General features: G+C 35.9%; 1 protein-coding gene across 1 annotated transcript; it reads left to right on the top strand.

Moving 5' to 3' along the window:
• Positions 1–297: 297 nt before the first annotated feature.
• LOC111774977 (zinc finger protein 407-like) lies at positions 298–21,705 on the top strand. The gene is made up of 5 exons (XM_023648694.2): positions 298–482; positions 763–928; positions 4,637–4,720; positions 12,777–12,897; positions 20,832–21,705. Exons 2-5 carry the CDS (start codon positions 823–825, stop codon positions 20,869–20,871), a joined length of 351 nt encoding a protein of 116 aa, XP_023504462.2. The 5' UTR covers positions 298–482; positions 763–822; the 3' UTR covers positions 20,872–21,705.
• Positions 21,706–22,020: the final 315 nt, after the last annotated feature.

The raw sequence follows: 22,020 nt of genomic DNA, 5'->3' as shown, positions 1-22,020 counted from the left end.
GGTTCCTAGTGCCTTGATTAGTAAAGGTATTAAAAGATCTTTTTGAACTGTGTGGCTGAGATATTTTCTAGTGTGAGTACTTACTGATTTGTTATTTTCAGAGTTTTTTTTCATACAGGAAATAATTGCGGTTTGTTTTTCGGAAGGGCTTGTTTTATTCAAAGTTATAATTATAATCTTGTTTTTATTCTTATCAAAAGAAACTTCTTATGTATGTATGGTGACACGGAAGAACACCTTGTTCAGGAAGCGGCTCTAGAGTTTTCCTTTTCCCCTGGAGGGAGCACTGCGGTGGGCAGTTGGGTGCACTGCAGGGGCGGTGCTGCTCCAGGCGGGGCGGGGCTCTGGCTGCAGCCCGCAGCACCAGCCGCCTCCGCCTGGCAGAGAGCAGGGGGTTGTCTGAGTAGTTTAGTATGGATAGCTTTTCATTTAGCCTTTGTCTGACAGCCCATGCCCTGGATAAGTGGTGTAGGCCTGTACAGGTGACATCTATTCTCACATTTGCCTCAGGGGTGACTGGACTGTAACAGAATTTTTCAAACCCGTTGGGCCCAACCGCAAAGCAGAGAATAAATGGCTGAAGTGCCAGGCCTCGACAGAAAAATCAATGCCTGGTTATACAGACATGACAGACCAGGCCTGCAGTACTCCTCACAAAGTCTGTGCACTCACCACACTTCAGGGTTAAAACAGGCTTCTGTCTGGGGCCTCGGGTGGACTGTGTGGCTAATATTTACATCGTTTTCTCTCTCCTTCATGCAGGAAATTTACATGCCACTTATGTGATAGAAGTTTCACAGAGAAGTGGGCCTGAACAACCACATGAAACTCCACACGGGAGAAAAGCCATTTAAGTGTAACTGGCCCACGTGCCGTTACTCATTCCTTACAGCCTCCGTCACGAAAGACCACTACAGGACGCACACAGGTGTGCCCCGTGATGTCTGTGTCCTGGGCGGCTGGGTGGGCTGTGGGAACATGTGCATTAGTTATCTCAACAATGGTCAATAGAAACGATTTCCTGTTTGAAGAGTTTGTTTTTAGATTGTGGTAATTAAATATTAAAAGATATGGTATCATTTCATTGTTTTCAATGACGCTTAGGGTAATTTTAAAATGACATTTTAGTGTGTGTGTGTATGCATACTCGCATGTGGGTGGGTGTGCATGTGTGTGCATGCATGTGTTTCAACCAAAATAAGTTTCATATTTAGAAGCTTATTTATGTTGTGTGTTTGTACATATATGCATAAGTGTTTAACTTCATCTTTTTAGATGAAATCTTGATAGAAGAGCAATTGGGGACAGTACATTTTCATAGAAAACTAGTCTTGTATTTTGCTACAGATATACAGTCAGTGCTTTAATATTTTTGAACATTATTGAATTTTGGTTTTATGTGCCATTTAAAAACTTTTTAATCAAATTAATATTTCTCTTAAGAACAGAATACTGTCAGATCCAAGACTTTTTGATAATTAATACAAAGAGACTAATCTGGACTTAGCTACTATAAATTTTTTAGATAATTATGTATTTAAGAAGTACAAATTCACATACATTTTGCTTCAGAACATTTAAAGGACTGTATGGAAGTTAAACCGGTTACCAGTAAAAGCGGCATTCAGAATGCGTCTGTGCTGGGCATGGCACTGAGAGCTCTCAGTTTGGACCTTCTTAAAGATGTATCCCCTCCATACCCTGTTGTTACATTCAGTGTTTATGATGTTTTTCATTATAAGGACAGTGGGCCCCTAAACTCCTTACAAGTGTGTAGTTGAGTACTCTCTCTCGATAGCTAGATTACCGTGAGCTGTTGGGTATTTTTGTGGTCTTCTTTCTCTTTACGCCTCTCAGAAAGTATTTTGTTTCAAGGAAAAAAATAAATTTTAATCAACATTCTCAAATGTTCTTCTGATTGCCAAGAATTCTATATTATTGTTAGAAATTATAGGTTAAAAGTTCTTCTGAAGCAGTTTGTGGGAAGCCCAGGCCTCCTTAGCTTCCCTGACAAGGGCGTTGACGATTTAAGGTCTCCAGCCTGCCCTGAGAGATCACTTATATAGAACAGCAGATGAAAAGCCAGTGCAGATGTAATTTATCGTCGGCGTTTCCTTCTAAAGAATAATTGTGGAGACTTGGCTGGATCAATAATATGGATTTTTGTTGTTAGGTCTTGTAGTCTGCACCATAATGAGAGATAGGGGACAGTGGTTGTTTTCTAATAGAAAATAAAGGATTGGTTTCCGTGTCTTTCTACATTTGAATGCAAAATGGCATACTTGAAACTAATTCAGGTTGTTAAGAATAGTCTCCTATTATATCTCTGCTATCATATAAATAGGGCATGTTAAATGAACTCCCTTTATATTGAGTGAAATATTACATTTAGTTTTTTCTTAAAAAATTTTTTTCTTGAAAAGTACTCGGTGCCTACTATCCAACCCTAACCCCCCAACCCCTCAAAAAAAAAAAGCAAGGGAAAATTGACTTCAGAATGAAAAACAAATCAAACCACCAGGGTAAATGTGCCATAGAATACATTGCAGACTAGCACCCTAAATAAAATCCTACACCTCAAAAATCAAGGTCGCCAGTGTCTCTAGAACCAAATCACATGGAAAATTAGTAATTTTGTCTTTGTGACTATACTTATCTTAAAATAGGAAAGGGAAGAAAACTTAATGTATTCATGCAGCTTATACACCTGTAAAGAAGATAAATCTCATGAGAATTTTTCCCTTTGTTAATGTTTTTATTTTACAACAAAGATGTAGGTTGCAAAGAAGTTTGTAAATGCGAGAAAATAATCATAACTGTCTTGAACCCAAAGTAATAAGAATACTCTTTCTTCATGAGAGATTTTGTTGGTTGCGTGACCCAACACCAACTTCCCACTGCCACATACCACACAGGCACACCAAGAGCACACCGTGTGCGTGTGTGGGGGCTGGCACACACGTGCTTCATACACATGCACAGGGGATTCATGCCCACAAAACTGTGGTGATGAATAATTTGTAGAGAACAATTTTGCCTCTACATAGAGTAGTATGTTAATATTAACGAGCAAATTATCTTTTGGGATTTAAAAAAAGTCTACTTTCAGTGTTATTTAATTGATAATACAGCTAGTTACAAAGATTTATATTTCAAATTGATTAAATAATTAAATGAGTGATTATAATTAAACTTTATTCTTCACAGCCCATCTACTCTATTCTTTTTTATATGTTGAAATAATGATGCCAAGAAATAAACTTAACCCCAAAATAGAAAAGTGAAGATAGGAAAAATATTTAAATTCAACTTTATTTTACCGATGATAATAATGAACATTTTAACATACCATTGGGAAATAAGATTAAATATAATTTGTTTAAAACTCTATTAATACATGTTCGTTTAAATTAGAAAAGCTGGTAACACTCTTAAGTAGCGGCATACACTCTTTGATTACTGACATTATTCTGCCTTCCTAGTTTTGCTATTTTTTGTAACCTTAAAAAGGCAATTACCATTTCCAAAACACCTGAAGCTAAATTTCTGTCATGATATACCGAAATGTTTTAGAACAAAGCAGGCTGACTCGGGCAAAACCCTTGAAAGATTTGTTGTTGTATTAAACATCTAAATGAGTAAAGTAGATAAAGATAGATACAAATGATTTATTTTGTTTCTGGAAAAGTATTTTCTAATTTCTCTGTGTCTCTCCAAGGTTAGCACTTTTACTTTTTGCCCTTCTACTTGAGCTTTATGGGATAAACTGCCTCGCTTGCCAGCACTTATTACCTAAATATGATACAGTAGAAAGATAGATTGTGTTTATAAACTGTTGGGTAAAATGTTGGCTTGTGTAAAAATGGTTAAAAAAATGAGCATTTACACACTTTTAACAAATACGAAGTCTGCCAAACCTGTCTCTAATTGTTGCAGAGGTTTCCAGTTCAGGGTATCATTACAGACGAATAATAGAGGAGTTTTTGTACAATTTCTTTAGCAATCCCTAGACTTCATTTTTTATGCCACAAAGGTTTGAGAAACATAAACAGCATTGAATTGCTATTGGTACTAAGTAAGTAGATTTTATTGTTACTTGGGATCTTCAGTATGTTCAAGGAAACCACTTAATTCATATTATTAAGTAAGAAGTTATTAAAGAAGACCCTGATAGAATCAGGTAAAACCAATTCAGTATCCTTCAGTTGTTAGAAAATTCAATATGTTTTATTTAAGCAGAATCATATATACTGTATATTAACTATTCCAAGCAATCTTTACTCAGCTCAGAAAGGCCAGATGTATGGGAATTGTAAAAAATCAGGATATGCATAAAAACTGTTCAAGTGCATAAAGCAGCCCCATCTGGAAGACATCTACCAGAAATGAAGTTGTACAAAACCATTCCATTGATAATAAAGCTAATTTTTATGGGTCTGACAAGTATGTAATTATGTTCAGTGGTGCTTTTCAGATTTTATCACAGTCAATAAACCTCAGTGGTAATTTCATTCCCATTTGACATATTTACATGGAAACATTTGATTGGAGGAATCAGTAACCCTGAAAGCCTTGATAGATATGTTTTAATGATCTGTGACCTCCGCAGTCCCTCATCTGTTTATTGTTGCAACAGGCGAGAAGTCGTTCCTGTGCGACCTCTGTGGCTTTGCTGGCGGGACGCGGCACGCCCTCACCAAACACCGCCGGCAGCACACAGGTCAGTATGGGTCGCCCGGGCACAAGCAAGTCCGAGGAGGCACCCCAGTAACTGCGCTTGGCCCTTGATTGCTTGTCTTTTTGGTTTTTGTAAAATCTGTGTACTTGGGGGTCTACCGAAAATTCTGTTTGAATAACGTAAGATTTTAATTCGTCTATTTTTATATATTTAAAAAAGTAGGCCTACTGCATGTTTTATGGATCAGGTGTCCTCTGTAAATTCACGTTAAGTAGGAGGAAGAAAAGAGTTTGGCCTCCGAAGCTCAGGTACCTCAGGTTCTTTTCTCCGTGGGCAAGACTGCCTTGGATGTCATGGATGAAGCTGGCGAGTCCATATCCCTCTCAGGCTCGCCATTCCTCTTGGTCAGTCTCCGCTCACCTGCTTTCGTCCGCACTCCCTCTCTCGTGAGCTGCCCGGTGCTTACCTACAGCCCTGCCTTCCCCTCTCTCTCGGCCTACCGGACTTCCTAAGTCTGGCCAGCAGTCCCCTACAAGTTGGAGCGAGTAGCTGTGTTTTAGGTCATTGCTGTTTCAATTAGTTTTGCTGTTAAGAATGGATAGCAAACGGGGGCCGGCCCCATGGCCTGGTGGGTAAGTTTGACACACTCTGCTTCAGCGGCCTAGGTTCAATCCTTGGGCTTGGACCTTTACCACTCACTTGTCAGCAGCCATGCTGAGGGGGCGGCCCACATGGAAAACAGAGGAAGATTGGCAGAGATGTTAGCTCAGGGTGAATCTTCCTCAGTTAAAAAAAAAAAAATGGATAGCAACATAGATGTGAACATTGGAGAGGATTTTTCTTTCATGACGTGTTCTTGGTGATTCGACAAAAGAAAATATATACTTTGGTTAGAAACTCTTCAGGTTGAAAAGTTTTAAACATTTATTAAAATTGATTACCTACTCAGTATGTGTAATAGATCTTATAAATAATTATTTTAATAATTCTAAATTATACATGCCTGGCATAGTGTTGTGATGGCATGGTCTCTTCTAATTATTAATAGAATCACTTTCTACTCTCAGAAGTGACCTAGTTTGCATGATAAATCCTGTGGTAACACAATTTGTAACTAAACATCAGACTTTTCTATGAGAAGGATTGAGTTTGGCAGTTTACTCTCAAAATGGCATGAAATTAAGATATGTGAAATATGTTGTTTATGTATGTTTTGATTCTTGATATATTATATTTAACAGTTAGCTACAGGTAGCTTTAATGCCCATTATAGTATTTGTAACATCAGTGAAAATTAATGCTAGTCATTCCTTTGAGGTCTTGAGTTTGTGTGATTCAAATTTCCATATGGGGCAAGAGTTATTACTGACTCAAGGAGAAATTTCCAATGTTTAACATAATGTGGAAAACACAAATTTAACTTTGTAAACATAAAAGTCCATTTTAAGTTCATAATAGCAACCTGTGATCACATTTTCCTAATCCAGTGACTTAAGGATTCAATGTAAGAGATGGCCAAAGGGGCCCAGTGGATGGCAGTCATCCTTGGCAGCTGTCTTGGAGAAGTTGGAAATATGTGTATAGTGAAGTGTGTTCATGTGGGGTTTTGACCATTCAGATATCCTTGTTGCTCACTGGCCTCACGCTGGCGTGGCCCTGGGGCCAGCTGACCCTCCTGTGCGCGTCTTCGCCAGCTTGGCAGTACTGCCTCTCGCACCGCAGTGGGGACAGTAATGCTGCGATCACAGGCGTTTACAGGTGATCGATCACAAAGCTTGCATCGAGCAGGCACAGCTTTATATTTTATGTCAGGTCCAGAGGCTCCTTATTACTTTGCTATTAACTTTATACCATATGGGACAACATCTCACAGACAGAAGCATCAGTCTTTTTGGCATTTATCTGCCTCTGTGGCACAAATCAAACATGATTCTTTAATACCGAAGTCAGTTCTTAAGACTGTTTGCTTCAACCAAACAGCTTAGTGCAGCTCAGTCTAGGCCCTTAGCCTTTATGCTGGATTTATAATATTTAAGCAACACACACCTTTTTTGTTTTCAAGGCCAGAATTGTATGGAGCAGTTGAAATCTATATTTCTCTGATGTAGTCCTCTTTGACATGGTTTACCTTTTTACCACAGTGCCCACGCAAATTACAATCAGCTTGCAAAGGGATAGATATCAAAAGTGTTCCAAATGGCGTAAATAATTCCCTACTGCCATACAGACTGTCTGGGGGCTGACACAAAACATCTTCCATTCCAAGATTTACTTTTATCACCTGTCAGAGACCCTTGATTCAAGGGCACAGGAGCAAATCCTCACGTGTGGTTGAAGAGTCTTGGCCAGCTTAATAACCACCAGCCCGCCCAAAGGCATGTGAAGTGTGAGTCTCCATAGGAAGCATTCGGCCTGTCTGACGGATTGTTGACACACAAAGGGCACTGCTCCATGTCGACAGCCATTCTTGTATCCCTCTTCCGGCTTTCTTTTACTTTTCCATCAGAGGTACCTAAGATGCAAAATATTCCTTAATGGTTATTTTGGCCACGATTATGGCTCATAAAGGAAAGTATGGAGAGCAACACAATTTTAACTAATATGTACTTGTATGTCACGTAAGGGAAAAACAGGAGGAAAGGAATTTTCACCTTTGTTCTGCGTTTTTGAGTAGGATTATACAAGTAGCCCTATTGACTTTAAGACAGCATTGTTCTTAGTAGGTACTGTCTTACTCATAGATTTAGTCATCCTCTGGCTTTAGAGAGACAAAGGATTTTCAGAAGGACTTTTCCCAATGCACCACATGAATTTGATCAGTCCGTCAAAAATTTTTCCTTAACAAGTGTATACACCTCTTCATACAGTACCTATCTCATTTCAAGCATTAGCAAATATTAGCAAACTCAAATTCTTATTTAAAATTTGTAAGATTTTCCTTCAAATTTTATAACCTAGAAGTTGAGTGGATTTTTTTGGCTGTCTGTTGAGACTAACAAACAAGAACGCACTTTTGTATTTCTGAAGTATATTTTCCTAAAGAAATTATCTTTCTGGGTTTAAAAATAAGACAATTAACGTATTCAAACAACGGTGTTGAACATGTAACAAAGTTAATATTCTTTTATAAACTATTTTGTTAATTATTGACTATTGTGTACAGATTTGAATAAACTGTAGTTTGTATATATTGACATGGAATTCTTCCCCTATCAAGAGCATAGGCATGCTTGAGCTTTCCTTTACGTGGTGGTTATAGCATAGTGTTTTATGTAGCATATTTTTGTAGCAGCATATTTTTTCTCTGTCAGCCTGTGTATAATTCAAAAATTTTTAATATTACACGATTTAATCTATTGCATTGTTAAGTCAAATATGAAATGACAACTTATAGTTTATTGCAACATAATGCTAGCTTAATATCAGATTATTAGAATTATAGAGAATATAAATGACATTATTCTTTAAAAGTCTTGTTTTTAAGTTTAAGTTGTGTCACATAAAAATGTGTTAAGTTAAAATGTGTGCCATAAAATTTTAAATGAAATAAGCTACATTTGCTGTTTTCTAACTGCTTATGTTAAACCTCTCAACCAATAAAATTAACATTGAAGAGCTTAGAGGACGTTTAATTTATACCGCTGACTCAGACAATAAGTCCTTAATGTCACCCTTTTACCTCCTCCAGATTTCTGCTACATCCACACAAAAATGGATAAATTAAAGGTGTCTTCCAAGGCTGCTATAATAAACAAGGTAGCAGTGAGTTATGATATCAACACACTTTCAAACACTTAGATTGAATGGAATAAGGAGACTGCAGAATATATTTGTGAATTTCTTAATGAAAAAAAATCTTTAAATTGTTTGACCACTTAGATTCTTTATATTAAAACTGGGAGATTTATACTACCTAACCTGGAGTCTTATTATATAGCTGCAATAATCATGGCGGTATTGTATTGACGCATGGAACAGAATAGATCTATGCCTATACGCCTCAATTGTTTTCGACCAAGATACAATAGTTAGAGATAAATCTAACAAAGCTTGTATAAAACCTCCACACTGGAAACTTCCAGATACTGCTAAGAGAGATTAAAGAGACCTAGAGCAGAGTGTATACCATGTTCACGGATCCAAAGACTCAATATTGTTAAGATTTCATTTCCTTTCACATTGATCACTTCAAATCCTGTCAGGCTTTTTTTTTTTAGGAAACTGACAAACTGATTTTAAAATTCATATGGAAATGCATTGATCTGAAATACTCAAAGGACTTTGAGAAAGATGAACAAACTTGAGGACTTATTCTCCCTGACTTCGTGACTATAAAGCTATAGTAACAAGTCATTCTGGAGTTGGCATCAAGATAGACAAATATATCGATGGAATGGAATAGAGATTACAGAACATACCCATACTTACATCGTCAATTGATTTTTGACAAAGGTGCAAAGGCAGTTTAATCTTTTTAATATATAGTGCTAGACAATTAGCTATCCATAAACTTTGATTCGTATATCATACTGTATTCAAAAATTAACTCAAAATGATCATAATCTAAATATAAAACTTAAAACTATAAATTGTAGAAGAATATTTAGGAGAAAAATCTTTGTGACCATGGATTATCAAAGATTTCTTAGATATCACATCAAAAGCCAGATTCATAAATGAAAAAACTCATAACTTGAAAATTTATAAATTGATAAGTTGAAAACTTTATAAATGAATAACTTTTCCTCTTCAAAAGACAAGAGAATGAAAAGACAAACCACAGACTGGGAAGAATATGTGTAAATCACAAATCTTATAAAGGATTTGTATTTGTAATATATAAAGAACTCTCAAAACACGATTTAGAACACAAGCAACCAATTACAAAAGGGTCAAAGATTTGAACAAGCACTTCACCGAAGAATATAAATGTATGGCAAATAAGCACATGAAAAGATCCTCCACATCATTAGAGAAATACAGGTTTAAAGCACTGCCCACGGCAAGTGTTGGTGATGATTTGGTGCAAGAGGCACTCTCTTACACAGCTGGTAGGAATGTAAAGTGGAAAACAATTTGGCAGTTTCTTACAAAATTAATATGTACCTGCCATATGACTGAGCCATCCCACTCCTAGATACTTAATGCAAGAGAAGAGGAAACGTGTGTCTAAGCAGAGACTTGCCCATGAAGATTCATAGCAGCTGTATTTGTAATACCCCAAAATAAAAACAACTCAAATGCCCTTTAGTGGAAGAATGGATAAAGAAACTGTCTTACAGTCCTATAATGGAATACTAGTTTACTACTCAGTGAAAATAAATGAAATATTTACACCTGGAGCAACTTGAATTTGTCACGAAATAATGCTGAGAGAAAGAGGCCAAACAAAAGAGAGTACATAGTGTATGTTTCCATGAGTATATATTTCTGGAAAATCCTAACTAATATATAGTGATAGAAAGCAGGTGAGTGTGTGCTTGAGGATGATCAGGAGAGAAGAAAAGACATGAAGAAAGCTTTGGGGGTGATTGTTGTGTTCATTATCTTGATTGTGGTGGTACTTTCTTTCTGCCTCGTATGGTCAGTCTAGATAGTTCAAGTTAGTGAAGTAATAAATCATACGTGTGTTTTTATCCAGATGAGTTCTTCATTTTGTGTTTCTGTTTCCATGTGAGCTGCCCTTGGACATTGGTGTACAGTTAAAATACTCTCCATTGAATTTAATGAACAATTCTGTTCTTATAATGAATGTGGAAGTTTTCAGATGTGTTTATGTGTGGATGTTTATATGTTTCCATGATGTAGAATATTCCTGTGTCAGATTTGAAGAGAATGAGCTATTTTCTATAGCCTTATGTAATATGAAGAGCATATATTGTCTCTCAAAATCAAAACCTGCCATCATCATGAAAGTCAGTTTTCGTATGTCAATTCAGTACAATTGAGTTGTCTATAACAATTTAAGTCACTTAACCAGCAGTTTTGAAACTGAGAACAAGGAGTTATTCAGGCTGACCCTGGGTGACTGCTTGATTGGGGTGTTGTAGAAGGGATTTATTTTAAGTATAGATGACTAAAAGAGACAAAAGTCTCTCTCAACTCTAAGACTTTTACTCTGCTTTGAATGTGGTCGTCTTTTTACAGGAGTGAATCAAATGTTCCCTGGTAGGATGTGTCCAGTGATATCTTTATGTTAACTTCAGTGACTCTGTGTACCATGAATTGTTTCATATGTGCTATAGGTTTGTCTTTTACTGGTTGTGAGGTCTTGATGGGAACCATTTGTGTTCACTTCTTTTATCTTTGCGAGAGAGGAGTTTGCAGTTATCAGGGTTTACGCAGTCCTGTCGTAATAATGATAAAAGCATCTGGTTATTGAGCGCCCTGCAAAGTACTTGGGGTGGCTTACTCCTTGCAGTTAGCCCCGCTTGTTTGGTGATGCTCCCCTCCTGCACTTGCTCAGGGGCTCAACAGGTAGGGAGGGAAATGTGGCAAAACCTGGATTGAGATCGAAGTCCATCTGGCTTCTTCTAACTGCTACCCTGGGCTGTGGTGACAGATAAAATGCCATCAGATGAGATGTGTATGCATTCAGTTAAATGTTACTGCAGTTATGGTTAAGGACATATAAATAGGCTTTGACAATGTAGGACAAATTTCTAAATGTTCTAATTTTCAGGACAGGTATAATTTTGTTGCTAGCTCAATTGATCTAATTTTAAACCAAGATATTTCATCCTTCATTTTCTGTATGTCAGTATACTTATAAAACTATTACAAAACATTGGTAGACTTATTGAACGTATGTAAAATTAATCTGTCCTATATGTAAAATTTCTTGGGAAAATTGTTTATCAAGAAGAGTATCCCTGTATATTATAACTGTTTTTGGGGAAGAGATGCTGAAATTTTCTTTAGTTCATAACTGTCCAATAGAGATGTAATGCGAGCTACATGCGTGTCATTTTAAGTTTCCTGGGAACTGTATTAAAAAAATAAAAAAGTAACAGGTGAAAGTATTCTTTTAAGTAGTTTAACCAAATACATTCCAAATTATTATCGTTTCAACATGAAATCAATATAACGTTATTAGCGATATTTTTGTTCTAGGATTTTGGTGTTTATTTTACACTTCTAACACATCTCAATTTGGAGGCTAAACTTTCATCTGAAACCCGTGATCTATATTTAGATTAGATAAAATTTACACTTCAAAAAGTGGATTCACGTTCCCAAGCTGTTCCAAACAGACTTAAACATTTTTTCAATAGGTGAATCCAGTATCAGTTTTTAAATTTAAATTTACAGTAATTAAAATAAAATAGCCAAGTTTCAGGTGCTCTGCAGCCATTGTAGCTAGTGGAATTAAAAACTGCTAAGACTTGATGATTTCTTTGAATGTGTGTGTGAAGGAGGCGTAGTTAAAGGAGAGACAGGTGTCAGTCAGAGGACCAGCTGCGAGTCCTGCGCAGGCCCTTGAGCCAGCTCATGGGTAATATATCTATGTAGAGAGATATTATGTCTACACAGGGGAGATAAAATTTAGAGTGCTATTAAATATTAGTTTAAATGTTTCTTTGAGGCCTCTGTACCTTTTATTCAACTTAGTGAACTGTAATTTCCTTTCTACCAGGTTTTAATTGGTATCAATTTATAGCTTTATTTTATTTTCTTCATATTTAAGATTTACTAAGTTTTACACTATATATTTAAGGTATATCTCTGTTACTTGCTTTTCCGTGGTGGTAACCTCACTGAGGTTTTTATAATGGCTCTAATGTAGCACAGTTTGTTGAATGCTCCAAATTCAGTGCTGAATCACAGCCTTAGTTTAGATCCTGTTTGTGTGAGTTACTTGTGAATGACATAATGGATACCTTGCATCTTTCCCAATATAGAAATAAAAATCAATGGTGTCTTCTAACTTTCTCACTGGAGAGTAAATATTCAAATGTCCTAAATATGTGTGGTTCATTGAACTATATCCTTAAAATTTCATGGAAATAGGGTTCTTTTAAATTGTCAATAACAGGTTTAGCCCTTCATCTCCAATTTTTATAATTGTTCATGTACAACACTTCTCGATATATTACAGGAGAAAAACCTTTCAAGTGTGATGAGTGTAACTTTGCCTCCACAACCCAGTCTCATCTGACTCGGCACAAACGGGTGCACACCGGCGAGAAGCCCTACAGATGCCCCTGGTGCGACTACAGGTAATGGCTCAGTACTGAGCACCGAGAATCAAGTGGGTCACCAGGACGGATTAAAATCCTGTTAAATTCACCATAAAAGAATAGGTTTCCTGATCAACCTGAATTAGCACAATTTAAAGCACGATTCATTTATTAGGTTGGGACGTTCTTTTACCACCTAATTTTAGCGACTGTTTTTGAAGTTGTAAAGTTCTTTTCCATTTTTTATAATCTTAACATTTAGGTTTTATAATCCTTTGGTACACCTGAATTTCAAGTGATTTTACTTGGTTGCCAAAGTAAGGAACAGTTGCATTTGATCAGTTATTCGGTGTATATGGCATCTCATCTACTACGAGTGAAGCACTTTAGGCAATGAAGACAATGTAAGAAATGTTTCCTGCCTTTAAGGGTGTTGTGGCATAATCACTGCCTTGTGATATTCACAAATAATGTTAACGTGCATTTCAGTGGGTAAATAAAGAGGCCAGGGGAGTGCATAGAGAAGGTATAAGTTCCGCCACAATGAAGTCCTCCTCGAGGAGAGAGCATTAGAAGATGGGTAAATTTCAAGGACACATGTATGTTGTACGAGGATGCAGGAGGTCACGGTACAATGTAGCATTTTGTGCTGAAGGCATGTTAGAGATCCTGTGTGTTCAGTCCACTTGCTGAGGTCCACAGTGGCTGCATGATGTCTGCCAGACTGCAGCGTTACTTCACAAAGGCAGCAAAGCATAGGTGCAGAAAAGTAGGTATGAAACATATTCAGGCAACAGTAAATAATCTTGTCTTACTACATGACATGGTATGTGTAGAGAGGGCAGAGTGGAAAATAAGATGGGGAATGGAGGTTGCAGCTAGATCAAGCTGCACCTGGAGCCCGTGAGAGTGAGTTCGGAGCTCATGAGGTGGTCTGGGAGACACCACAGAGTTTGTAGGCAGCCTAATGACATCTGTTTTAGGAGCTTAATCAGCTGAACTGTGGGGCCTGAGTCAGAATGTGAGCCTTCTTCATCTTGGAGCTGAAGATCTCACAGCCCCCGTTACTCATGATGACCTGGAAACATTGAGGGTGGTTCTTTCAACACAGCCTGCCTTTGTTAAATATTGGAATATATACCTTCAACCTGAAGCCTTCTTTGAAAAAATAGATTTTCATATTCCTGTGGATGTAGCCTGTGCATTCAGTAAATATATTGCCATATCTCTATTATTATCCTCATTATTGCATTAAGTTTTATGTTAAAGGTCATCTAATAGTACAGAGATATTGCAGATATATTTCATTTATTAATTATTCATTCATTCAACGTTTTGTGAGTTCTATCTTTGCTTAACAATAGGTTGGCGTTTCTTGGAAATTTGGTAAAATGGTGATCCGATTAGAGGTAGGTATAGAAATTTTAAGATGCTAATATGAGTTCTTTAAAAAATAAACATTATCGAGTGCTCTTTTTCCTTATTAAAGAGGTCAGACTATGTAGCTGCCTTCCCTTTAAAACACAGGAAAGCAATTAGAAAATTATAAAAATTTTCCTAATTATTGCTCTTAGCTGATGGGATTGTATCCTTTCAGTCTATACTCTATGCATGAGGTTTGAGTTGTTGTTTTGGGGGCTCTTTTTGTTTCTTTCCTTCTAAGTTTTATTTTTTACACATAAATTGTAACTACTTTTCTGTTTCATTAATCTTATGTAATTGTGGTTTTCAAATTGTTATTTTTAAGTAGCAGAACTATTATTTCAAAGAAGATCATACACAAACCCAATATATAAAATAAATAAAAGTGTATCTACCACTAATAAGCAGATTTCATAGTTAAAATCTATAATATTTACTTATAACATTAAAGAATATCATATAAGACTTTAATAAGCAAAAAATTTTCCCATGGCGGAGTTACTGGCAGCAGTTGTTGTTGGATTAGCCTTCCTGTCCAGTTCCTGTCTTGGTTCTGGTGGGAGTGGGGGCAGCAGGATGTAGTCAAGAGCCCAGCTCCCTGTGAAGGAGCCGCCCAGGCCTCACTGAAATCGTGTAACTTCTGGGAGCTGCCACTTCCTCATTTGTCAGTAAGGGTGACTGGTACCAACCTTGTAGGATGGCGGTTTATATGAGATGAGGAGCACATTGAAATCACCTGGCCAGAGCCTGGCTGATACACTCCGCCTTGTTTTCACGCTCATCTCAGGTTAGTACTTGAGATGGTTATAGGGTTTACTTCTCCTGGCGCTCTCAAGATGGTGTTCAGTGAGGTAATGCAAGAGCTTCAATGCCCTGAAGGTCTTCAGTATGTTAAATTTATTTATAGTACATGCCACGATGGATTTTTTTTCAGTTTTTTAAGTCGTTAAAAATATATTAAATGCAAAGTCGATTGTTGGATAATTGCTGAAATACCTTAGAGTTTCAAATTTCCTGGTTTGAAAACCTCTCTTCTGTAACATAATTTTAATACTTGCGTGGCCTCTGGTTAGATAGAAATACAATAATCATTTTATTAAATGCTTAAACATTTAGGCTATTTTTAGGTTTTTACTCTGAAAACGCTTATACCTAAATCTTTGTATATATCCAAGATTTTTTTTTAAAGAAAATCCTAGAAGTATGATTTATGGCTTTTAATAGTATGACTACAAAGGTTGAGATTTGAGTTTTGTTTCACTGATCAGTACAGTATTTTGTCTTTGTACAGCACTGTCTTAAGCCTTTGTATACATAAAAATATGTCAAAGTATTTCAGATTTCCTTGGTTTGAAATTGTATTATACTTTTGCTATAGTCGAGGTCATGTTACTTGTCCCCTATTCAAGTTCTCTCTCTGCAATAGCATCACTTCTGTTTAGAAGTGCCTTTGAGCCAGCTGGATCCCATCTATGTTATACTTCTGTCAGGCATTGTGGTGAAAAGGAGACTGTGTTTTCTAGGAATATTGTCACTGTCCTGTGAATTAATACTCAGGACATTTAAATCCAGTGATCTATCACATTTCCTTTTGAAATGCTTAAAGCCCTTGATAAAAGGGTGATTTTATCTTTATTTAAAATTTTTTAATTGTTTGATTATTAGTAAAAGTAAATAGTTGGAGCATTTTCTGTTCATAAGACACTTTTATCATTCTGTGTGTGTATGGTTAGGTCTGTTTTCACTAGTGAGCAAAAGACGAGTTAACCTTGACCAGGAGTACAAAAAACTTCAAGGTAGGGACTGCGAATGAAATGTAGAATTTACAGCATTTACCTTTGTTTTCTTGTTGAGCAGATAGTTAAGTTCAAAATGATCGTTTTGGTTGCATAGTGCGGGAAGAACTGAGTGCTTACCTTATCTACCTCCAAACAACAAAGAGAATATCTTCTTTCACAAGATGAATAAATTTGAGTATATATGACTTCCAAGGAATAAAAACCTCTGTAAGATGATCACATATTTCCTAAGAAGATATGGTTGTATTGGTCTTACCGGTATCTTCTCATAATATTTTATTGCTTACAATACTTAACTTTTTTCCCATTTAGATTTTTATTTGCTCAATATAGATAAAAATTATTCCTGTAGAGTATTCTTATCTTTGTCATTATTAAGACTATTTGCAGGTAAGTTACCATCATTAGACACTGAAGTATTATTTAAATTTCATTTGGAAATATATTTTTCATTTTATAAATTGAACATTAGTGGAGAAATACTAGTAGTTATAATTATTCATGAAAAATGTGAATATGGATTTGTTTACAAAAGAATTTTATAATTGGTCTTTTGAACCTGGGGCTATTTTCCAAATTTGCATCATTAATTTAGGCAGTGGCATCTCACTCTATTTAGATGTAAACACGTACCCTTTTCCTAAGCTTTTACTGTCTCAAATATCCAAATCGAATCCATTACAAATCAGTATATTTTATTATTACTCCAAAACTTTTTCACCATTAATTGCTATTCATTTTAATTTCAAAGCATAAATTTAGATTTATAGCACACTGTCCTATCATATTATTTGTGCAGCAAATTTTTTAGATGTTTCTACATTAAAATGGAAACAGTCTAACCTTTTTCTATATTTTAATTTCCCTTTGTTATATATTAATTGTCATGTCTATATTAATGAGAGAAATAGGAAAACCTTTAATAAATCATACTAAGTAGCCTTTCTAATAATGTAAATCTTTATTTGCCAATAGAATTTATGATTATCAAACTGCATTCTATTTCACTGATGATACTGGCTTTCACATAAGAGTAGATGGCTGTAGGTGGGCTCTCTTTTTACGTGAAATTTCTCTTTTCATTGGCTTCTACTTTTATTTAGGATTTATGAGGAAATACAATAAATGCATATTAAACAGTAAACCACTGATAAGTAATGAAAAGTGACACAAAACACTACCTGCAATGTTAAAAATATTAAGGATAACCCTGTATTACACTTTAAATGTGATTTACTAAAATAAAGGAAACTAAAATTTCAAACCAAACTCTAGGAGTTTGATCGTTTATTTATTGCATTCTTGTTATTGATTTTGGAATGACTTCAGTGTTCCCTAAGAGTGTTTTTGGCCAGATTTTTCTTCAACTGTATAGCTGCCTTAGTATTTCCAATCTTACATGCGCTCTTTTTAAAAAACATTTTTCTGTTCTACTTTTCATTTTATTCACTGTTTTTATTCTTTTTTTGATTACTTGAAATTATAACCCAGATTGAAATATTATATGTTATAGAGCTGAGGAATAAAATCTACAATTTCTGCATCATATTAAAGATTCACTCCATTGTTTTTGCTAAACTTATAGGAATACACTTTTTTCCCCTACTTGATGCTTTTCTTAGCTCTTGGCCAGTAAGTCATTAATAATTAGGTTTTGATCTCGAGAAGATTTTTGTTTACTTTTTGGCTAAGGGGGAGGCTAAGAATATCTGACGTAACATTTGCCCCAGGTAGTGGTATCTCGGCCAGAAATGTGCTTTTTGTGATACTCCCTAACATCTCTTTTATTACTCATCCAAACATTTTGTTTAGTATTTCTTATAATCAAGTTCAGTAAGTTTTCATGCATGTGACTGGAGAAGGTAAAATTTGCTCTTCGTCACAACCGTTTGAAATACGTGTGTGTGTGTTTGTATATCCTAGAACATCTTTGTCGAAAAATACTTTTAATTTAATTGAATTCTGTCTTAACTTTGCATGATGCTGGAAGCATTTTTAGGGTAGTTTTAAGATATAATGACAAAAAATTGTACTTAGGATAATTCTTTATTTCCCCTTAAAGTTTGTATTAATATCTCAAACATATTTCTGTAAAGTGTCTCAGTTATGAAAATTTTTTCAGATCTTCGATAATATTATGCATTTGTATATAATTTTAATAAATAAACATTTTGTGTTTATTGTGCATAATTAATAAGGCAAACCTTCTCAGGTACTGTGGCTTTAAGAATTCAGTGTACAACGGGGTTCACTGTTCTTGTCTTCCGTTTGTTTCAGCAGCATCCTGAGTTAGGGAGACTAACTCCACAGGGGATAATTTTCTCCTTTTGGATGATCTCTTCAGAGAGTTTCAATTTTCCTTTGGCTTCCTGTGCAGGCTCACAGGTTGTAGAGGAGAAGCAATGGCTAGAACAAACTTGGACTTGCCCTGAATAATGACAAGGAGAAAAAATAGGTGTTTGTCTGTGTAGCGGAACATCATATACACCAAGAAAGAGAAGTGAAATTATACATACCAAAATGAACAGCATATGTTTCTTTTTTCTGAAGAATCAGAAGTAGCATTTATTTCTTTTGGGTGATTTTGAAGTTCTCGAAGAGTAATGATATTACATAAAAATAATCAAATGAAAATATGCAGTATTAATATTAGATATAATTTATATTTAAAGCAATTTGATTGATGCCACAGCCCAGTTATATCAGAACAGACTTTAAATCAAAACTATTTCTGTCAGTGATATAAGTCAGATAAAGAAAGACAAATACTATATGATATCACTTATATGTGGAAACTGGGGGGAAAAAAAAGAAAAATCAAACTCATAGAAATAGCAGAAAAGTGGTAGCCAGGTTCTGGGTGTTGGGAGAAATAGGGAGAGGTTGGTAAAAAAGGTATAGATTTTCAGTTATAAGATGAATAAGGTCTGAGGATCTAATGGAAAACATAGTGACTATAGTTGATAACACTATATTGTATAATGGAAATTAGCTAAGAGAATAGAACTTAAATGTTCTCACTAAAACAAAATAAAAAAGATGAATTTAAAAAAACCCACTATTTTTGTCGTTTAAAATACTAGTCAATACTATTCATTTATCTCAAGTCTGTTATCTCTACATTTTACTCAATTATAACTGCTAATCCAGTTAATGGAATAAAAAACAAATGTACTAGGCTGAAAGGTTTAGTTTGAAAGCCTAAAATCCCAGTTACTTTCCAGACTTTTCTTAGGATAATGGTGATTCCAAGACTTTCTTCCAGTCGTGGTGAATATCTTCCAGAAGGCCAGTGTGTCCGTTGTGTTAGGTGTGTGATTCTTGCTCCTGGCGAATTGCCCCTTCCCGCTTGCTACCCTCACACAGTTCAGCCAGCTACAGGTGGATGTCAGTATCGTGGCTGGCTTGTGAAACCATGTTTAGTCATTGACAAGCATAAACATTGCTTCAGAAGGTTCTCCTAGCATGAGTCAAGGTAACACTGTATGGAATTGTACTGTCTTTCACATGGAGTGGATGTTTCTGGTCAGTTTAGGGGGGATTTTTTGAGGGGTTCCCTAACAAAATGATAGAATGATATCTTCAGGTTTTCTGTCATGAATTATGAAAATTGTGTTGCATGTAAATGTACTCTTCTTTTTTTCCTAATGTTTCTATCTGTTTTGGAAAGTAATTGAATTCTTTCTGAACAAACATCTCCTAAGTTTCTCTGACCATTTCATTAGTGACGTTCTTTTAAATCTCAGTAATTGTAATTGTGGTTTTGTGTGTTCTATAATGTTCGTTATGTCTAATGTTCTTTTTGTACATAGCATGTTTTAGTCATACTTTTCTTCCTTGCTCTGTAACACCCAAGCACATAGGCTTGTTAAGATTTTTGTTTCAGCCTGACAGGCTATGTGCTGGTGCAACTCCAGTATTTATGTCAGGCCTTTAATTAATGATGGTAAATTTTCATGTAACAAAACTCCTTTAAGTAAAAAAAATCTGTAGACGTGAAAACAAATAGATTGCATAGCATTAAAAATTATAAATTGGTTCAGATGCCTTTAAAAGGAAAAAAAAACTAAGCTAATTCGTTTTGTTGATCAGTACAAGTTAAGTTGTTTTGTTTGTTGATGTAGCTGAAATAGGCACTGAGCTCACAGATTAATTAGAAGAGCCGTTCTGAACCCAAAGTGACCGCACATCCCTCTGCTATCTCTGAAAGTAGAATCTAGATAAACACGTTTATTCAGCCTGCTGTGGTTGAATCCCAAATCCAGTCATTATAAAAGGACCAAAACTATCTTTGGGGATGGTCTTTCTACAAGGAATTACTGTGGACAGTCCCTGGGGTGGCAGTTAGATATATCCGTATATATTGTGGCAGAAAGAAAGGCCTTAGAGATGAAAAAAATAGAAAATCTTTTTTGGGGCAATAATCTCTTGCATAATAAGTTATTCCTCAGACACTAGAGCTATTATCACCCAACAAAACAGTTTACTCTGTAACTATCTATATCTCCTCGCATCAGAGGCTCCTACAGTGCAGCTTATTAGGAAAGCTCTGTAATCACCCAGAGGGGCTGACAGCAGACAGTGGAACATCAGGGCCAGCCTTCCAGTGTGTGGGTGATATCACAAACTCAAACGTGGGTGTGACAGAAAAACGAAGCAGAATGAAATAGCTGTGAATTGTATAAAAGTTTGACTAATTGTCATTGGTTCAATGAGAGTACTAAGATGTTAGTTATTTCATTTTGTTTTCAGATCCTTTGTTTCAACGTGTTCTCAAATACCGCCTTTCTAGGGCCTGTAAGAAACGGTGGAAGAAAGAAAGGAAAGAAAGAAGAACTTGGAACATGTAGAAAATGGTGACACACTAGTTTGTATGAGGCACAGGAAGTGATGTAGCATCTGTGTCAGCATCTCTCCTCTACATTAAACTCTCTCTGATGGCGTAAGATGCCGCCTTTGATGTGCTAGCACATGTATGTGTTTCAGCTTTACCTTAAGAATGTCTGTAAACACAAGGTTACGTCTCTTAGAAATTTCACGTCTTTATTAGTTAAGAGAATGTTGCACAAACTCTTGTTGGCTTTTTCCTATTTATGAGAAGTGCTATTTGTGAAAAGTTCTATAACAAGAAGTACTCCTGGATTTTTACTTTTTTTCGGAAATGTTATGCTGTTCCTTACCACAGAGCTACAAGTGACCTGTAATTGAAATAAGCTGGAATCCTGTATTCGACAACATAATATGTAACCTGATACTTTTTCCTACAGGGAATTTTAACCTAATATTAACCTTTCCTCTTATCCCTTAAACTTTAATTCCTTACTCTTAATTTTTTGGCTTGAATCTTGCTAAACAATCCAGTCCCTCATTTTGTATCTTTTATATCAGCTATGACACGGTTTGGAGATCTCTGGCTTGTAAGTTTTGAATATATGTTGATTATCTTGACTTGGTCCTTTCTTTCCTCAATGTTTTATTTCTTTGTCTTCAATTACAACTTTTAACAAATATATGAAATGTCGTAAAACAAATCATAATTTTCCCATTGAGAGAAAATGTGGTAAATTTTTAGTGTTCATGCTTCAATAAATCAATTAATCTCTTGGATTAAATCATTTGGTTTAAAGTGGTTGACACTCAAATTTGTCTTGTTATCTTCTCACTTCAGCCAGCCTGGATAGTAGGGTGTGTGGCATTATGTGGTGAAGGGCGGTAAGAAGGACGTGTGGCCTTCTAGTCCATGCTGGATAGTTTGAATGTTACCCTAAAGGCAGTAGATAGCCAGTGGAGAATTTTCAGCAGGAAACTGACATAGTCACATTTTGCTTTGCAAAGATCACTGATACCTTGCAAATGATGAGCCAGAGAGGGACACAGCAGGAGATGGGAGATCATTTAAAAGACAATTGTGAAAGTACAGGCAGAAAATAGTAAGTGCCAA

Source organism: Equus caballus, chromosome 9, assembly GCF_041296265.1.
Source record: "Equus caballus isolate H_3958 breed thoroughbred chromosome 9, TB-T2T, whole genome shotgun sequence".
NCBI lineage: Eukaryota > Metazoa > Chordata > Mammalia > Perissodactyla > Equidae > Equus > Equus caballus.
Note: the sequence above shows the minus strand (reverse complement) of the source record. Positions and strands in the feature narration are given on the sequence as shown.

Coding starts and splice junctions, on each gene's coding strand:
- LOC111774977 (XM_023648694.2), top strand. CDS start 823: ATGAAACTCCACACGGGAGAAAAGCCATTTAAGTGTAACTGGCCCACG. Junction 929..4,636: donor CCACTACAGGACGCACACAG/GTGTGCCCCGTG, acceptor TTGTTGCAACAG/GCGAGAAGTCGTTCCTGTGC. Junction 12,898..20,831: donor TGCCCCTGGTGCGACTACAG/GTAATGGCTCAG, acceptor TTTTGTTTTCAG/ATCCTTTGTTTCAACGTGTT.